This window comes from Strigops habroptila, chromosome 9 (assembly GCF_004027225.2).
Source record: "Strigops habroptila isolate Jane chromosome 9, bStrHab1.2.pri, whole genome shotgun sequence".
NCBI classification, from domain to species: Eukaryota; Metazoa; Chordata; class Aves; order Psittaciformes; family Psittacidae; genus Strigops; species Strigops habroptila.
The window spans coordinates 1,684,433-1,702,149 of NC_044285.2; the positions used below are offsets into that span (position 1 = coordinate 1,684,433).

At 40.1% G+C, this 17,717-nt stretch overlaps 3 protein-coding genes across 6 annotated transcripts in view; 1 reads left to right on the forward strand and 2 right to left on the reverse strand.

Moving 5' to 3' along the window:
* Positions 1-7,351: 7,351 nt before the first annotated feature.
* C9H15orf61 (chromosome 9 C15orf61 homolog) lies at positions 7,352-10,166 on the reverse strand. Its single transcript, XM_030497388.1, has 3 exons — positions 9,723-10,166; positions 7,921-8,076; positions 7,352-7,834 (listed from the first exon to the last, which is right to left on the reverse strand). The coding sequence occupies exons 1-2, from the start codon at positions 10,060-10,062 to the stop codon at positions 7,949-7,951; spliced, it is 468 nt and encodes a 155-aa protein (XP_030353248.1). The 5' UTR covers positions 10,063-10,166; the 3' UTR covers positions 7,352-7,834; positions 7,921-7,948.
* A 3-nt stretch (positions 10,167-10,169) lies between these two features.
* The window catches only part of AAGAB (alpha and gamma adaptin binding protein), a 77,746-nt gene continuing 70,198 nt past the window's right edge, over positions 10,170-17,717 (forward strand). Inside the window, exons 1-2 of the mRNA XM_030497385.1 lie at positions 10,170-10,336; positions 11,136-11,203. The gene's annotated coding sequence lies outside the window, so the exon portion shown is untranslated. The remainder of the gene's footprint in view (positions 10,337-11,135; positions 11,204-17,717) is intronic.
* IQCH (IQ motif containing H) overlaps positions 12,941-17,717 on the reverse strand; it is a 57,797-nt gene continuing 53,020 nt past the window's right edge. For 3 of the 4 annotated variants that reach the window (XM_030497378.1, XM_030497379.1, XM_030497380.1), the window contains exons 20-21: positions 15,633-15,741; positions 12,941-14,278 (exon numbers count right to left, since the gene is read on the reverse strand). In XM_030497378.1, coding sequence (XP_030353238.1) covers positions 14,177-14,278; positions 15,633-15,741 — 211 coding nt within the window. In that variant the 3' untranslated portion in view covers positions 12,941-14,176. The remainder of the gene's footprint in view (positions 14,279-15,632; positions 15,742-17,717) is intronic. The other variant, XM_030497381.1, reaches the window with a different exon arrangement.

Below are 17,717 nucleotides of genomic sequence, written 5' to 3' on the forward strand. Positions count from 1 at the left end.
TATCCACAATGCAATAACATTCAAAATCTGCAAAGGAACAATATATCTGTTCTTTAATTACAGGAGGATCATGAAGCCCATGACTTCTATAAATTCTGTTTTTATTTGCATGGGGGAAATATCCCCCATCAGTGCCACAGACTTCCAGGCTGGTTTTATGCTACGAGCACAAGAACGTTTGTCTCACTGCAGTCTGCTGCTGCTCTCTGCTGCTTCCCATAGTGGCTAGAGAGGACAGAGGAGGTGTATTTTCTTTCTGGCCACAGAAAGAAAATAAACGTTTGTTTTCAAGGCAAAGCAGAACGCTGATGCAGAAGAAGACTAAATTATTAGATTTGCCATGCCGTGGAATCCCATGGGAGTATCGGTGAGCAGGATGGAAAAAGAGCTGTTCCCCACTGGCTGCCTGGAACAGGGTTATCATGATGATTTGCAAGGCCCTCAAAAAGTAGCGAAATAAGTTATTACTCGTTTCCCTCTCTAATTCCCAGTGCAAAAAGAGTTATCTAACACAAGTCATTTTCTATCTTTTCACTGCCACAGATACCATGTAATGAAGTTTTGAGTCCCTCTACCAGAACTCCATAAAAAGAAGAGGGAGGAAAGAAAGAGCTGACTCCCTGGCCCTGTTCCTGAGTATTCCCATTCCAGGACCCATATCTAGGAGGTTTGCCTTGCCATTGGTGGAGGGATGCACGTGCTCAACCTCAGGATCAGGCTGATGCAGGTGAAAAAGGCAATTTTAACTTCATTACTGCTAAAATTTGCCCAGCTATGACATAGGAATAGCAGACATTTACTATGTAACAGACTAAACAGCATTTGTTAACTACCTGTGCTAAATGTTATTCAACATTTTAACTATTAAAAAGCTTTGGAATACTGTATTACCAGCACTGTACTCTATTACATGTAATTCAGATACAGTATGTAAACCAGACCTAGAGGAATCAGAACCTAAATGCCAGTCCTTGGTTCACCAAGCTCAGTTTATCATCTCTGCTTCCTCCCTGTACAAGTTTCTAGATGAGTATTATAAATAACAAAGGAAAAGCTCTTCATTTCCTAGAGAAAATGGCACCTGATCATTGCTTTAGTAGCATATTTTCATGTCTTTTTTTTTTTCTTAAGAAGGGATTAATACATAACTTTCTATGTTGATAAAATGACATATCAGGGTGAAATTCACCTTTATTACCTCCCCACATCTTCTGATTACCTGCAGGTGCAGCACACTGAATTCCCTTAGGCTTATGAAAGAAGTAGGTCAACAGTGCCCAGGCCTTCTAAACAAATTCTCCTCTAAAATGCATCTCCTAGGAAAGAATCGCACATTGTACCAGCTTCATCTAAACCTGTATAGACCAAGATCCCTCCAAACCTGCATTAAACCTTGCAGAACTAGCTGTTTTCTTTCTGTGCCTTCCTAATACCCTGTGCAGTCACTGTGCACGGGCTCAAACCAAATCCCAAGAAATAAACTGATCTTACTTTCAGTTTGGTGGGGGCAGAATCTGGCCTCAAGTAGATCTTTTAAAACTCTTTCTCATAGTAAACTCATCTTGAACTGAAAAAGAACCCAAACAACAGTAAACTTGATTAAGGCTGAATTATTAAATGCTTAGTTCTTGCTTTAAATCATGAACAGATTTTGAAATAAGCATATTGGAAGCATGGTTTATGTATATTTGAAAGCCTAGATGTGATAGACGGTTACTGAAAACCTACAACACAGACTATACCAGTTGGATTGAGCAAAAATGCCTGGGTCTCATTAACGCTGTTACTGTACCCCATCAGACCAGCTTCAGGGGCTGCATAATTGTTTTTCTGTCAACCTATAAATTCTTGAGTAACAACAAAATTATTATGACTTTTCTTACTAAATAATTCATATATCACAAAGCATGTACGTAACCAGGCCCATGAATCACTGAGCACGTAGCAATCGTATCTCATGGCATTTCTTCTTGCAAGAATAAAAATAGTTTTGATTTTGTAATACTTCATCAGCTCATTCAAAAATTTCAAGTGTTCTTTAAAAGTGGTCTGTCTTGAAATTTACATTTTGAACTTTAAAGTTTTCTTGATCAGACTTTGTCTGAAGGATTGCTTTTAATCATGTTTTACAGTTTTAGTTCTATTAGGATTATTAATAGCACTGAAAGTAATAAATTGGTTTTATAATGAACTAGAACTGGGCTCATAAACTGTGCTTAAAGTGATGTAATTGCTATTAAAATCACACTAAGCCATACGTATTCTACCTTCCCAAGCAAACAGCAACCATAATGCATCCAAGCTGGCTAAACTATAACACAGCATTCCATCATTTCAAACCTTAGTGGCTTCCTCTGTATTTTTTTAAAGGCTGAACTGATATGTATTTGAGTTTTCTGTTAAGATAACACAAAAAATATTAACAATCTGGATCATTTATAACTTGAACTCAGACAAAATAATCTCTTACAGGCTGCTGCAGAGAGCTCTCATGCTCCACGGACATCATTACTTTCTAAAAACATTCTGCAGTGCATTTACTAGCACATTATGATGGATTAGAATAAATAATTAAGATTAAACTACACTCATCTTTGAGTAATAAATATTTGGTGATACATTAGCCCTCTTTATTTCAACTGTATTTATTCACTTACTAATTCACAGAGGTCAGTAATTGACATTGAGCATCCCAATCATTAATGCAAATTTTGATGTTCTACTGCACATATGCTTTATTTAAAAGACTTAAATACAAACACAGTTATAACATCTTAAGTCTTTTCCAGAAATAAAAAAAAAATCTTTTAAATAAACTTGGAATATATCAGTGACTGGTTTTAGTCTACATTCCCATTCATCCTTATTCTGTATTCCCCTTGCTGCAATTCCCCAAAGCTGCCACTTTTTCTTAGGTGTATTTAAACTATACAGCCCAAGAAAGTACAGTATGACATCTACTTCCATAAATACCTATATTTTGGGATTAAATCAAGACAACTCTCAGCATTAATAACTTTTCTGCAGTGAACATGATTAAGGAGTTACAGCAAAAGCTAATTTAAATTAAATGGCCAAAGTAAATAATACATGAAGCGAAATCTCCTTTGTTTCAAGCAAAGTTGGTCTAAACCAAAGGCCTAAGGGCATACAACTGTTAAGAAATACCTAAATTTCATTCAATAATAATGTGCATCAGGAAGATCTATAATGATGGTTTGCAGAGATTTACACATCAAGGATCTTTTTAGTGCTATTAGATTATTCAAGGGGACTATTTAGTCAACTCACATTTTTCTATTTAGTTTTTCTTGCCTATAGAATTATTCCAATCAATTCTGTTTCATCAGAAAATTTAAATCTGTCCATGACAAAGGGCAGGAACAATTTTGAGGGCTGGAAGAGTAAACTCTAGGTTCCTGTTCCACTCTTCCAGAAAGCATTACTACTGGAAGGTGTATCCATAGGTTTCAGAGTACTTACAGCTGAAGAGTACCAGGCTGCAGCAAGCAGCTTCTCAAAACCTGACCTTTTTTGCTCATTCTCAGCCCCACTCTAGACATCCTATCTACCAAATCCATCCAGGAAAGAAAAATTGAGTAGCCTTTCTCTTTGTTGATGAGGAATTAACCCCCCTTCCTACTCTACCAAGTTGGAACTGCTTTGAATAATTAGGGGACACCAGCCCCATAAGAGCTCAGAAAGGAGAGAGTTCTCTCAGATGACTGACTCAAATTAAGGCTGAGGTTATGGATGTCGTTATTGTTTGACAGATTTTCAGATTCATACGTTCACTAAGCACACACACCAGGAAGCTCCAAATTGCACACCAGCACAGGTACATCACGCTGTCAGGTAGTTCTGTTGTTAAACTTGAGATACTGCTGCTCTGCTTTAAAGGAATCTTAAGAAACTGAGATGTGCTCATGCTTGCCAACTTCCGCAGGCAGAGTAAGCACAAATATGTAAAACCAGATTAAATACTAATATGCAAAAACAAAGATCAAAGAAAAAAAAACCAAAAAGATTCTACCTACTGCTGCTGCACACTCAGAATTACAGTAGGTCAACACACAAAGGAAGCTGAGGATGGATCTGACATCAGTCAAGGAAAGGTCAGTTGATTCCAGGTTTCTCATAAGACTGGAGAAAAGCACTAGCTATCCCTCCAGGGAAGGTCAAGAAAGAGAGGACACAGCAACTTATTTCTGAGATGATGTGAGAGTACTAATCATAAACAATTGGGAATATCAATCCTTACTAGTCTCTAAAAATAACTTTAATTTAAATTGGAAAAAAAGTTACGAACTTCATGGTGAAACTATGTCCACCTGAAGGTCAGCACGTAGTGTATTTTCTAGTGATAGAAGGAGTGCTATTATATGTTAAAAAATTATATTTAAATACAATGAGCTGCCTGGAACATGTTTGCGTTACTTCATTAAAACAAACATAGGAACACCCATATTATCACAATTTGGAGGAAGAGACAGTAACAACACACAGTATTTCTTGGGTACTATTGTCAGTGCTAGAGAGTCTCTAGTGAAACATTTGCAACACATACAAAAAGGTATAAAAGTGAAATATAGTAATTAAGACCTGGGCTTTATCGATTGTGTGGCTTAAGTAATTTTTCACCACAAACATAAGATTTAATAAGTAGTTAAAGATCCTGACTTGGCTGCAGTCATTAGCATGTAATTGAACTGGTAAAAAAGATCAGTTAAACCTACGTTGATTACCACCTTATCTTTGAAAGGCAATTAAGGACCTCAATCATTGCAACAAGATTTGATTGTGCAGCCTCTATTGGACATTGATCTTTCAGCAAAGCGCAGTTACATTTTCCATTAATTTACAGTAACACAGTTTAACTCGGATACCTGAGACCACTGACCTGGGTAAGACGTAATGCTAAGCACTCGTTTAGGTTAAGATGCCCCCAGTAGTCATTACTGTTTAAAAAGACTGCTACAAGAAGTGGCTACCTGATCCTCTGGGCTTAGGCTAAGGTTTCACTAATCTGAAGTAGTTGTTAAGTGAGGTGAAACAAAGCTCTCTGCCTTTTTATGTCATCTCTCGTTTAAACATCATTCTTGAATACAGTGAAGAGATAATTAAGACAAGACTTACAAGATAAACTGCACTTCATTTCAAATGGCAGGGGTGCAGAGCAAATCTGCAAAAAGTTAGAAGGGTCATTTTATGCTTCATCTATAGAAAAATAGGTGTCAGCATGAGTGTGTTTTATACACAACATGTGCATAGTATAATACATACAAAAAGGAGGCTGCTAGTTAGAACAATTAACAAAGGAATTAACAAAGCCTGGTTCGCTACAAGTCTGCCTTTCAAAGCAACGGGGTTACAAGACAACCCAAAAGGCCCTTACAGGCAAGAGTAAGGTGCTGTGTGTGTGCAAATAACGCACCTTTGAATAACTACACTGCCAGCAGCTCAGCTTTACAGCCCACTTCAGGGCCACTCTTCAGTTCATTTGGACTGCTCCACAACAGAAGACCCAGCTCTCCTCACACCCAGTGTCCTTTCAGGGGCCTGCTGCCACCAGGCAGGAGTTTATGGGGATTAGAGAGGTAAAGAGGAAAACTTCAGCTGAGAACACCACACAGCATGCTCATCCTTGCTTGCCCTTCCCATGTTTCCCTGAGCCTTACAGAAATATTTGAGACAAGATGGCATCAATCTCCTTGAATCTTCTTGGCCCTCAACATTTCCATCTTGTGTTCAGGCCAAAACTTAAGATAGATTATTAAAAAAAATACTAAGAAGTAAGTATTTATAGCAAAAAGAGACTTAAGGCCAGATGGAGTATTTTACCTTTGGCTGAAGACAAGCAAGTAGGTTTATATTCATACTTGAAAATTATTTTTGTCATGATTTAGTAACTCAAGCATTATCCCTTATAAATAGCATATTTTTCCTTTTAAGGTCTGTAACAGGTCACATACAAGCCTTAATGAAATGAAGGAACGATACTATATTTGCACTGTGCCCTCAGACATCTCCTAGTTCATCCTTTAGCGTGATCAACTTCATAAGAGCAAGAGGTCTATTGATTTTCATGTAATACAAGAAAATATTACATTTGCTTAATTGTTACACAGTGAGATCATTGAACAAGAAATCAAGTCTCTATTTAATGCTGCGAGCAGCACAGAATTGCAGGGATCAATAGGGTAGTTTGTCAGAGATGTTCTCTAAGGAGACTTGCCCATCACTGTATGGACAAGGAGTCATGTTGCCTGCATTTATCGAAAAACAGGTAAGCAAAGTCAGCAGTACACATTATCAGAAATCAAACAAGCTGCAGTGAGTGGAGGTGCAACTCCAATGAAGAGCTGTATTTATAGTCTAGTAATTAAAAACCATTTTATCAACCCTGCGTGGAGACTAAACCTTTACAGCAAAGTATTGACCAGATCTGTGGCAATGAATGAGTAGTATTTGACTTTAACTTATGAGCTGCAGTTATTTAACTTTGTCCAATACAGTGAAAATCAGTTCTAGAAAGATACTAACAGTAATATTTATTATTAAAGAGGCTTCTCATGATACCACCTCTTCAGCTTTGAGACCCATTTACCTCATGTCAAGAACATGCTCCCAAATTAAAGAGTGCCAGCACTTCTCTGATTAAAGTGTTATTTAGTGTTCCTTTAGACAAACCACATGTATTGCTTCATTAAGTGGCAAACAATTCCATTATCTGGAATTAAGTAAAAAAGTGTTTAAATGAAATTATACTGTAGCTGTAGCTTGGTAATCATTTATTTAGGAATGTGGATTCCCCTCCACACCCAGTACGCACCCATTTTGCATTTATCTTCCTACTTATGAAAACTGAAAAATCAATTTACATCACCAGACGTGGGGTTTGGAACAGCAGTATTCACTGGCACTAAAACTAGACATAATCCTGTACAGGTGTTTCCATTGTTTGAACCTACTACCCAATAATTCCGTACTTCCACTATCCAAACAGTTCCCTCAAAGCTTTTTCTCTGGTTCCAACTGAATGTAAGTCATCCCATTATATGTGCATGTTACAGCTGTACTCAGTTACAGCTGGAGAAATCGGCTATTCTGCACTGAAAAAACAAGGGTAGAATTCTTCTCATTCTCCTCTACTAATAAAAAATAGCAGCACTTTGCAAATTAGCACAGAGGACAATCTTCTAGATTACTTAGGGTTTGTTACTTACCTATGAAGAAGTAACAATAAATATATATAAAGCATATATGTATAAAATAAACGTAATAAAGTATATAAAGAAACAACAACAAAAAGCAGCTATCTGGAGTTCAAGAATTGCAAAAGATACAAACATAAACCATATTTAGATATTTTATTTAAATATCATTTGAAGAAATATGATACAGCCATTCGTAACTTCTTAGGGTGGTATTTTTCCAGAGTCTTCCTGGCAACTGTGACTAGTCAGTGCCATGGATTCACTCACACTTGCAGCTATGACAATTAATGCATTATGAAACATCCAGTCAGAGTCTAAACCTGAGCAGGTTCATCTTTTCAGAGACATTCTGAAAAGGTCTAGTGTATTCACAGTTTCCTTGTCCACACGCTACAATTCAGTTCTATAAGTTGGTAGATGTATTGCTTTAAATTAGCACAAGTTTGTTCAGCAGCAATAGTCACTGACTTCCATAAATTCTAACACCCTTAGAAATATTAATTCTTTTACCAAGGCTTTTACTTTTTCAACTTTACTAACCTCTGCAAAAATAAATCTCTTATGATCAAGAAGTCCATGAAGCTTCCTGAAGGCAGGATGTTAAGTCAAGAAATGCACTGTAAAAAAAAAAAACCAAACAACCTTCAGTTGCCTTTAGTCAAAGGGAAGAGATACTTGTAGCAGCTGTAACACAGAAACCCACCAGAGGACAGGTACTTGAGGGTGTGATTTCAGTACATTGCGCCTTCATCTTCTTTATTTAGAAAATAAATAGTAACTGGGCCATGACTCGTATGAACAGTCTCTGTGACACTGACAAAGAACCAGGAGCCAATTCCATATAGTAAAGTTGGGATGCCTAAGAAAAGACAAAAACACATTACATACAGCGATAGCAAGCCAGGAAAATTAAACCCGCCAATTAATAGTGATGATGACTCCAAAATGAAATTAGAAAGAAGGCATTCCTCTAAAAGCTGCCTTATTCACATTTTGTCTTTACTGAAATCAGGAAGCAACTTAAGAAAAGCAGCAATTCACAGAAACTGATAGAAAATGGGAGGACAGCAGCGTGACAGAAGCGAAACATGGTCATGTATACAGCCTGATTTCTACTCATTAAAAAATATATATATATGCAAATACTAGAAACCAAATTCTCTGGACATCCAGAGAGTTAGCTATCAGTTCAGAGTATGCCATGTATCAGAGCGGAGACAGGAAGGAAAATAGGCAGCAACTTCACAGGATCAACATGAAGCTGCTCTTGGGAAAATCAGTTCAGTAGTTAACACTACCAACTCCAGCAAAACTGGAATGAGTAGGAAGGTGTATATATAAAAAGTGCCACCATTTTTAGCACTGTCAAGTTACTCATCTGTTACAGACAACAATATTTTACTTAATATAGGGGAAAAAACATACATGGATTTAGACCCCGAATTCAGCAAAGCACAGGAACACCGAATTTAATGTGCTTAAAGTTACCCAGGTGCTCAAGGTAGATTCTCAGATGAGGGAGGTGACTTTTTAACTGTACTTTTCAATCATTTAAATATGAAAAATGCAGGGTAGCTGCAAGAAAGATGGGGCAGGGGAAAATAAAATTAAAGTTGTTATTACTAATAAATCAATCTTTGAGATTGTATTTTCTCACTACATCAGTCTGGAAAGATCAGAAAATTATGACTAGTGAGTATGTTTTGGGAAAAAGTCACTAAAGACTTGCAAAGTGAATTAGATTTATTTTTTAATGAAATATGAAAACAATAAACTTATGGAATTAGTTATGCCACTGTCACTGCCAGCATTTAAGTAAGCAGTGTATGCATAGGTGAAGTTTTGAATAATAATGTATTTCAAAACTTATTTATACTTATTTTTATATTAATGATAAGGTACTGAGAGAACATTTTTATTTATAAACCTTTATATTGCGGCAGCACTTGAGGATCAGAGGCAGTCCAAGCCCACACCAGAAGCTGGATGCCAGGTGCAAAGATTTGCTCAGGCACTCTCTGAGAAACAGTTTCCCTTCAGCTGGCGCTCGTGTATTTGCTTAGCGAACAGGATTTCACCCACGGTAAGAGAACATAGATTTTTATGTGGAGAACGATCCATACCCGCTAATGTTAGCCTCTTCTGCTTTAGGGCGGGCTGATTTTTCCCTGTCACACAGGACAGCGAAACCCGAACTCGGTAAAACCCCCGAGGAGTGTTGATTTACAGCGCGGGGAGCTCGGGCGTTCTGCGGTTCGCGTTTCCTCACGCCGCCCAGTCCGGCCGCGGGGCTGGAGGTCGAGGAACGTCGGGCGGGTTCCCTCACCTCAGGGGAACGGAGCCGCCCCGCAAGGCCCTGCGCAGCCCCCGCCCGTCTCCAGGGACGCGGCCCTCACCAGCGCCCGCCGCTTTACCTCACCCCTTCCCGCCTCCCGCCCCGCGCCTCGCCCCTGTGCCCGCCTCAGCCGGCGGCAGAAGCTGAGGAGAGGCCGCGACGCGACTTACCGGCATTGAGGACCTTAAGGGCGGTGAAGGCGGCGTTGTGCATGGCCAGGTCCTGCGGGGCGGCGCGGGAGCAGTGGTACTTGATGAAGGGGAAGCAGCCGGTGCGCAGGATGTGGTAGTTGGCGCCGTTCACCCGCCAGTTGAAGTTGGAGAGGCCGAACTGGTCGTTGCGGACGGCGCTGTACTTGACGCAGTACGACGTCCAGTGGGGCAGGCCGCGCTGCCGCAGGTGCTGGCTCAGCACCTCCGAGGCGGCGGGACGAGGCGCTGCCGCCTCCGCCGTCCCGCGCCACAGCAGCAGCCCCACGACCGCTTCGTGCAGCCGCCTCAGCGCCAGCATCCCGCGGGGCCGGCCCACCCCCTCCCTCCCCACAACCACAGCAGCACCCACTGCGCACGCGCGCAGGCCCCGGCCGGCGCGCGTGCGCCACCTCAGCGCCTGCGCCCGGCCCGCCCGAGGGCGGGAAGGGGCAGCGGCGGCGGGGCTGGTGTGAGGGGAGCGGGGCGTGAGAGGCGCGCTCCCTGAGGCGGCCGGGGCACCCCCGCAAAGTGAACGGAACCTCCCGGTGCGTCCTGCCCCGCACAGCCCGAGAGGAGGATGAACTGCGGGAGGGGTACGTTAGGTCTCGTTACAGCGAGTTAAAATATCCCTGAATCGGGCAATTACAGTTTTAGGAATTGTTTTGTCTGCGGCTCGTTTGCTGCTGGTATATCCCGCGGCTGCCGCGTCCACCAAGTTAACATACGCTTGCATAAAACCCACATTAAACTGCATTGATTTTACTTGTGAAATTTGCCAGATTAAAAATAGACCTTTGCAAGTGTTAGAAACTTTCGAAGCAAAATATTTTAAGGTTTTACCCAATATTGCTCCCTGTGAGGGTGCTGAGGCGCTGGCACAGGGTGCCCAGAGAAGCTGTGGCTGCCCCGAGAAGCTGTGGCTGCCCCATCCCTGGCAGTGTTCAAGGCCAGGGGCTTGGAGCAACCTGCTCTAGTGGAAGGTGTCCCTGCCCGTGGCAGGGATTGGAACTGGATGAGCTTTAAGGTGTCTTCCAACCCAAACCATTCTAGGATTTCTCTAAATAAAAGGCAAGTTTATGAACCATTAAACATTCTATGTGAGGGGAAAAAAAAAAAGTGTAGAAAAATAAACTGAAATGGGGACAGATTTTTTCCTTCTAATAATTGTGAGCAGTATCTCAAACTCAGCAATCTTAAACCATTGAGCTATGTAGTATGAATGTGTTAATTAATCACTTACTACTCCACAACATACCCTGTTTATGTACTGCAGTGTACTACATGTGTATGGAACCAGTAATTATTAATCATTGCCAGTAACACATTTGACTCAAGTTCACCTTCCTATAATTAATAGAGCATATAGTTAGCTTTAATATCTTTCTTTGTTAGTGGCAACAATGACTGAGGATAGAGAAGTCTGAATCGGATGCCATGGTTGTCTGTGGTAGAAGGCTGAGGTAATGTATTATACTTTAAGAGTGATATTCTGCTGTTATATTTCATGGTCAAAATTACCTCTTATAAAGCTATTGCTATAAAGTGGACATATGACAATTACTTTGATTTTTAAATTATTTATTTCAAGATACTTTGCTGTTAACTGTGTTGCTTCTGGCAGCCCCTACTTCCAGCAAATGGAATCAAGTAGCGTCTGTATTTATGGTTGCATAGCAAAACATCGCAAAGCATACTTCTAAGGTATGCAAAAATCATGACCAAGCATACTGAAGATGAGTCTTTAGTGAGTCTTTGGAAGGATTACAAAGCATTTTTCCAAATGTCTTCTGTTAATAATATTTGGTTTGCACAATTCAGGCCTCTGTGTTCATTGGATTCTGGTAGAGTTTGATAATTTTTACATGAAAACAGTCTCCTGAAATGCATATTTTTGTGATGCAACTAAAAACCATTCTTCAGTTAAGATTATATATTAAATTACATTCATGAAGGTTGTGGATGATCGTAGTTCCTTATCTTTAGTATCTGGTTGCTGTAACAAAATCTGTAGTCGAAACTGAAATGCAGAGGATCAGTGTATGGTAAGGAGGAGTACCTCTTAGGTGATTTATTAAACGGGGAGTGATGTTAGGTAACCACTGTGAAATGCTGAGGGCCAGGTTAGTCTTAAAATCCCATAGATTTGTTACCTTAACCTAGATGAAAGGTGGTAAAATTCTCCTGATCCATCCCTTTGAATGGAGATCTTTCAGGAAATGGGTAGGGTGAGTATTTCAGAAGACCTCTGGAAGTGGTTTGCTGATGAACTATTTTGCTCTGTGCTCATTCTAAATGGGGAAACTTGGGCTGAATGCCCACTCCCTTTTTTTCTCTTGGGCAATTTCTGATGAGCAGCCACACCTGGGCCACCTTTTATCTCCCCATTCACACTTGCTCTGTTTTCTTCACAGTCTAGATAATGTTCTGAAATTCAAACTACAGCTCAAGAACCCTATTACTCCTTTAGTGAGTAGGAATAAATAATCCAGTTGTGTGAACAAGAGAATGACTATATTTCTAACATTTTCTTTTTTTTAAAGATTGTAATTTCATTTTATATCTGGTGTATTGCTAAAAAGAAAATACAATTTTGGCACCACCAGCATGGGACTTGAATGTGAGAGACTGTAAAGCAGTTTCAATCCTTCCATCAGCTCAACGCTCAGAAGTGTTAATAGTAATTAAAAACTTTTTTCCCCCCCTCAAAATACATTTCACACTTTGCACATACTGAGAAATCTCTCTCACCATGGGAACTTTCAGGTCACTTGTTTCCTGCAAAAACAGGTACAGTTTTCTTTTGTCAGAATAGAACAAAACATAAGGAAGTGCAGGTTTCGTTTACTCCTAGGACACTGCAGTCTATTAAGTGCCAGTGAACTAATGAGCCTCTCAGACCTTATGTTGTTCTGGCTTCGATCAAGGCTTAATTTTCCTTAACCCTTACAAAACTAGCTGGCTCCTAGGCTGGCACTGCTGAGCTCTCCCGTGCCTCCTTTTCCCCCAGGATACTGCTTTGTAAATGCTTCAACATATTGTTCTGCAGCCCCTCCAAGCAGAACAGAGAATAAATATATCTTACCTTTTAGAAGATGTAATAAGCAGTTATACTGTCTTTTTCAGCATATTATTTCTTGGCAAGCGAGAGATCATTGTACCTACCACAGCCCAAAATACTTGTTACTTTCACTTCTAACTATAAAGAATAGAGACTTCAAGGAAGTTTATTCACAGGTTAAATTTTCTGTTAGAAAAATCTGTGGGTGCTGGAATATCCAAACCCAAGACTGTATTGAGATTACATGTAAGAAAGGAACAAAACAAAAGAATTAAACAGAAATACTTTTAGATTTTTATCTGAAGCAGGGATCAGCATTTATGCAAACGTTCTCATCTGCAGTAATTACTTCTGTGATCAAAGCAGGAGAGAAAAACATTAACACAAAAGATCATTTATGAAGGTAACGGATCAAAGACCTGGGCATTGGCAAACCTGGGCACTGATCTTCTGCGACTGCTTGGTCACATTCATTGTTTGTCTTTAAAAACTGGTTCTGCCTGAGCTTTTTGAGAAGTAATCTCAAAGATAGTTGCCATGCTTGGACAGGAGTATCCATCCAGTGGTTAAGATGTGCTCTCCATAGTAAAATTAACTGTGTTGTCTGGTGGCATATGAGAGATTTGATGGATAATTTTACAAATGTACCTGTAGTCCTTTAACATTACAGTGCACAGAAATTATGACGAGAAGAGTCACCATTGTCTGAAATACAGGATCTACCTGATGGACAGATGGATCTGTAAAATCATGGTGCATTGGGAATTGTAGTACGATTCTGATGGTCCCTTCACAATCCATTGTTGAACTAGTGCTATTACTAGTATTTCTGATAATTTGAAAATGAACATGAAAAAATGCTTCAAGAATCTGTAGATAACAAAAGAAATAGTGGAAAGATAATATGGCCAATCAGTTCTAAAGAGGAATCTGGGTTGTGGGCTTACTGCTAAGGTGGCATTTAAGTGTAGGTAGAAGAACACTGGACCTACTTTCACGTCAGAAGTCTGTTTTAGAATAAAGTAGGTTTGAAGGAGAATTTAGGGTTATGGGACTCTTCAGTGGAGCATGATCTCCTCATCTGATTTAGTGACAAAGACAACGTGACCCCTATTAACAAGATTTTAAATTCAGATACTGTACTTCAGGAGTGACAGTATGAACAGAGGTGTTCATCATGATCCTCTGCTTTTTAGCAGTCTATTTTTGTGAAAGCAGGGATATTCTTTTAAACACCATGCTTAGAAATGAGAACTGTTCCCTCAGTTAATATTCCTTCACATGCTGGTGCAGAAGGAAAACCAAACCTGTTCTTACAGATGAGAAAGCGTTTCCAGGAGCATAAAGAATAAGGCGCTTAAACATTTCCCGTTAACTATTCTTTCAGAGCATCTGCTGCTGAAGGTTGCTCCTCTTCCAATTTCAGTTTGTTTTCTGCTGTAATTCCTAGAATTGCTTCGATATCTTGAATTGCCATCTGCAACAGATTCAAGGAATACAAGTTATTTAATGGGCATTATAATGAAATCCAGCAGCCAAAATGCACATCTGGTAGCACTTGCCTTGCAAAGGTAACCCATGTTACACAGCACATGATGCACCAATTAAATTTACTGTTACTATGGGGACAGTTGTGGGAATTATTAGTAAATACATACAAATCTTAGGTAAATAAATACAATTCATTGTAATTGTTACTTCTGATTAATTAACAGTTGCTCTATTTCATGGTAAATCGTCGTTAACTCACTATGAAGAAGAGTTCCCTTTTGTACTTTACTTCAGTGGTTGCTTTTCACTCCTCTCTACTGGAAAAAGGTTTTTTTGTTTGTTTATTCTGTAACATGTTGAAATTTAATTATATCTTCTCTAAACCTGTCACTTCACGCTCCGCTTGGCAGAGGAAAGTACAGTCAGAGTTAAAACGGGAAAGAACCTGGTAGAAATTATGCAAGTTAAGGTACAAGTCTGTAACATGGTGCTGCTCCCCTTTCTACAAAATGCTTTCAGGCAGGATCTTGGCAAGTTTTTATGAAGTTAAAGGTGATGGAGTTTAGCAGGAGGAGTCCCTCTGGACAATTCAGCTATTCTCTGGAATCAAAAAGCAGCATTGTGACGAGTGCGCGTTTCAGGGCAGGGGGTTGGATTCATTTCTGCTTTACTGTCGCCTTTTGCCAGCAAGGTCGTCGCTGAGGAGCTTCAGAGTAAAGGTGGGTGCTCCAGAGGGAATGCTCCCAGCGTGAGGAGCCCCACACGCTTTGTCGTGATGCCCCCCACGCCGCCCCAGGGCATCTGCTGGCACATGGGGACAGGCACTGCGGGAACTCCAGAGCACAGGGAAATTGGGAACAAAATTGACTTGTGAAAACGGTGGCGAGGTGAAGGTCGTGAACTAATGGATGAAGCACACAGTGGCTGCCTGCTTAAAAAAAATCCGTGTTAATAATCTAAGGAGCTATTATAAACCGAGAAGTCTGTTTCTAATTTAGGATTCCTACCTTGATGGTGTCCTTCTAGAATAAACCAGACAATTGTGATAGACCTGTCTGAGGCGGTGCCAGTAGCTCCCTGCCTCTTACAAAGGACGGTCGGGAGCATTACATTACAAATCATTTCACACTAAAGTATGTCTCTTTTCAAAGAAAAAGTTTCAAACTTAAATTTAACTAACAGGTTCCTTGGGAGACTTGCTATCTTGACCTAGACACTGTAAAATACATACCGCTAACGATAAAAAAGGAATGGTTTAGCACTTGTTTATGATCCAGCATGAGGTATTTTCAGCCCTTGTACAGAAATTAACCAGGATCGTTAGTTAATTAACACCTCACCTTAAAATTGGTCTCGCCTTGCATATTAGGTGCTGATATTTCTTGATGGATGATGAAGAGATTGCGAGCAAAGGTCATGAGGACCCCCTGGAGATCTTCTCCAATTGTTCTGTTAATGATATCCAAACAAATGAGTTTACCAATGATTCCCCTCACATGCTTAAAAACAATCGCCCTCTCATTTGTGCCTGTCTGGTGATGGAATTTAATGAGTATTTTCAATCTCACAAGGTGGCAATCTTCAGGGAGATATGAAAGATGAGGCTCCATTCTACCTTGTCAACAGAAAGGATTTGTGCAATAAATAATTTTTATTAATCAACTTAGCAGAAGTAAGCAGTGAGGTTTCAACTACTGCGTGTAAAAGGCTACTGTTGAGGTAGGACTGTAAACACAGAGATTAGCTCAGAAGAACTGTTGCTTCTGCCTACAGTTTGTGAAAGGCATCTGAGAAGAATTGCAGCAGTTACTAGCATTTCTTTGGTTGTAGCTTTGGAGGCCTTGGTTTCTCAGTGGTACGTAGAGATGTAATAGATACGATCTTATGGAAGAAGATACTATGCCGAGGAAGAGTGTACCTCAAGTACTGCCTGGAACTGACAGTAGATCTCCAATATAGTAAATTGGATGAGAATTCACACAGATGTTTCAGGTATTTCAGTGATCTGTTGTTCTTGAAATAGTCTTTAGAGTATTTTCAAATGAAGATAAGGAAATTGCATTGGAAATCTGAGGGAAGACAAATCCAGAATCAGAACACATGGCAAATGTGTTTGAGAGTATTCTGGTAATATATTAATAACTGCCAGGTCAAGCTGGTGATCCAGGAGGTACTGTTTTGTTGATGTGTTGTTCCAGAGGAGTTAGCAGGAATGTAGGTAGAATGCAGTGTCTCTCATCTCAGCTTTAAACCAATCAGACTCGCTTGTGTACTACCAGTAGCCTCACCTACAAGGAGCTCAGTACAGGCTGATAGAATCGTAGCCCCAGAAAACATCTTCAGGATTCATTTGGTCCCTTCCCTGTGCCAGGGCGGGATCAGTGCTACTTGCAGCACCCTCACAGAGGTTTGTCTAATCTGTTACTAAACACTGTTAATGGTGACCACAACGAACAGTCTAATTAGTTCTTCCCTTACTATCAGAAATGCTAAATGTGAATCTTCCTGGCTGCAAGTGAAGTTCACTTCTTCCTGTCTTACTATCCAAGACATGGAGATGGGATTCTTCCTTCCCGCAAAGGCTTTTTATGTGAGGACTGTTAACAGATCTACTTCCTCCTCCTTCCAGTCTCCTTTAATTTGTCCTTGTAAGTCATGCTTTCTAGAACACTCAACATCTCCACTGCCTTCCTGTGAGCAGAATGGAAGGATTACTGCCCATGTCTCCCACATTATCCTGTTTACCTTTTTCCATAAGATAATGACATGGTGACTCGCAGGGCAGTTAGTGAACCACTGTTACTCACAGATCCTCGTCTACAAAGCTGATTGTTCCTTGTATTCATTCCTGCTATCTCAGTCTGATTCTTGCAGCTGGTTCCACCTGAATGTATTTCTATTTTTCATATTATCTCTTCAATTTGCTGAGATCATTCTGAATTCTATTCCTGCCTTCCAAAATGCTTGCAGTCAAATCCAGCACTCGAGGAAGCTGTTTTCTCATCTAGGTCATTAATGAAATAGCTCCAGCACCAAAGACATACAGAACAGACTGAGAACAGGGCGTTGCAGCCTCTCACTCATTACATCCTGTTTTGGCAGTAAACTTTACATAAATTCTCTCTGAAGAGAGGCTTTCCATCAGTGTGTAGTGGATTCATGCAGATTATGCTTTCTTAGACTTCTTGGGAGAGGTTCAGATGTCTGAAGAATTACTAAACTATGGGATCTGCTGTTGCCTGAGTGCTGTTGATCACTTTGTGAAGAACAACATAGAAAAGACATTCAACTCAAACCTTCTTTGCATGATGTGTAGTTAGGTTTTTAATAATGTTGCCTGTAAAAGTAAGCCCGTGCTAATCCCTCTGCTCTCACAGCTAGATTGCAGCTGACAGTGCATCTAGCTAATTGCTGTGGTGTTTAGT

Excerpts from the sequence above, each read along its gene's own strand:
- C9H15orf61 (XM_030497388.1), bottom strand. The coding sequence starts at position 10,062 with ATGCTGGCGCTGAGGCGGCTGCACGAAGCGGTCGTGGGGCTGCTGCTG. Across the intron at positions 8,077-9,722 it reads CCTTAAGGTCCTCAATGCCG|GCATCCCAACTTTACTATAT; the intron begins GTAAGTCGCGTC and ends GTCTTTTCTTAG.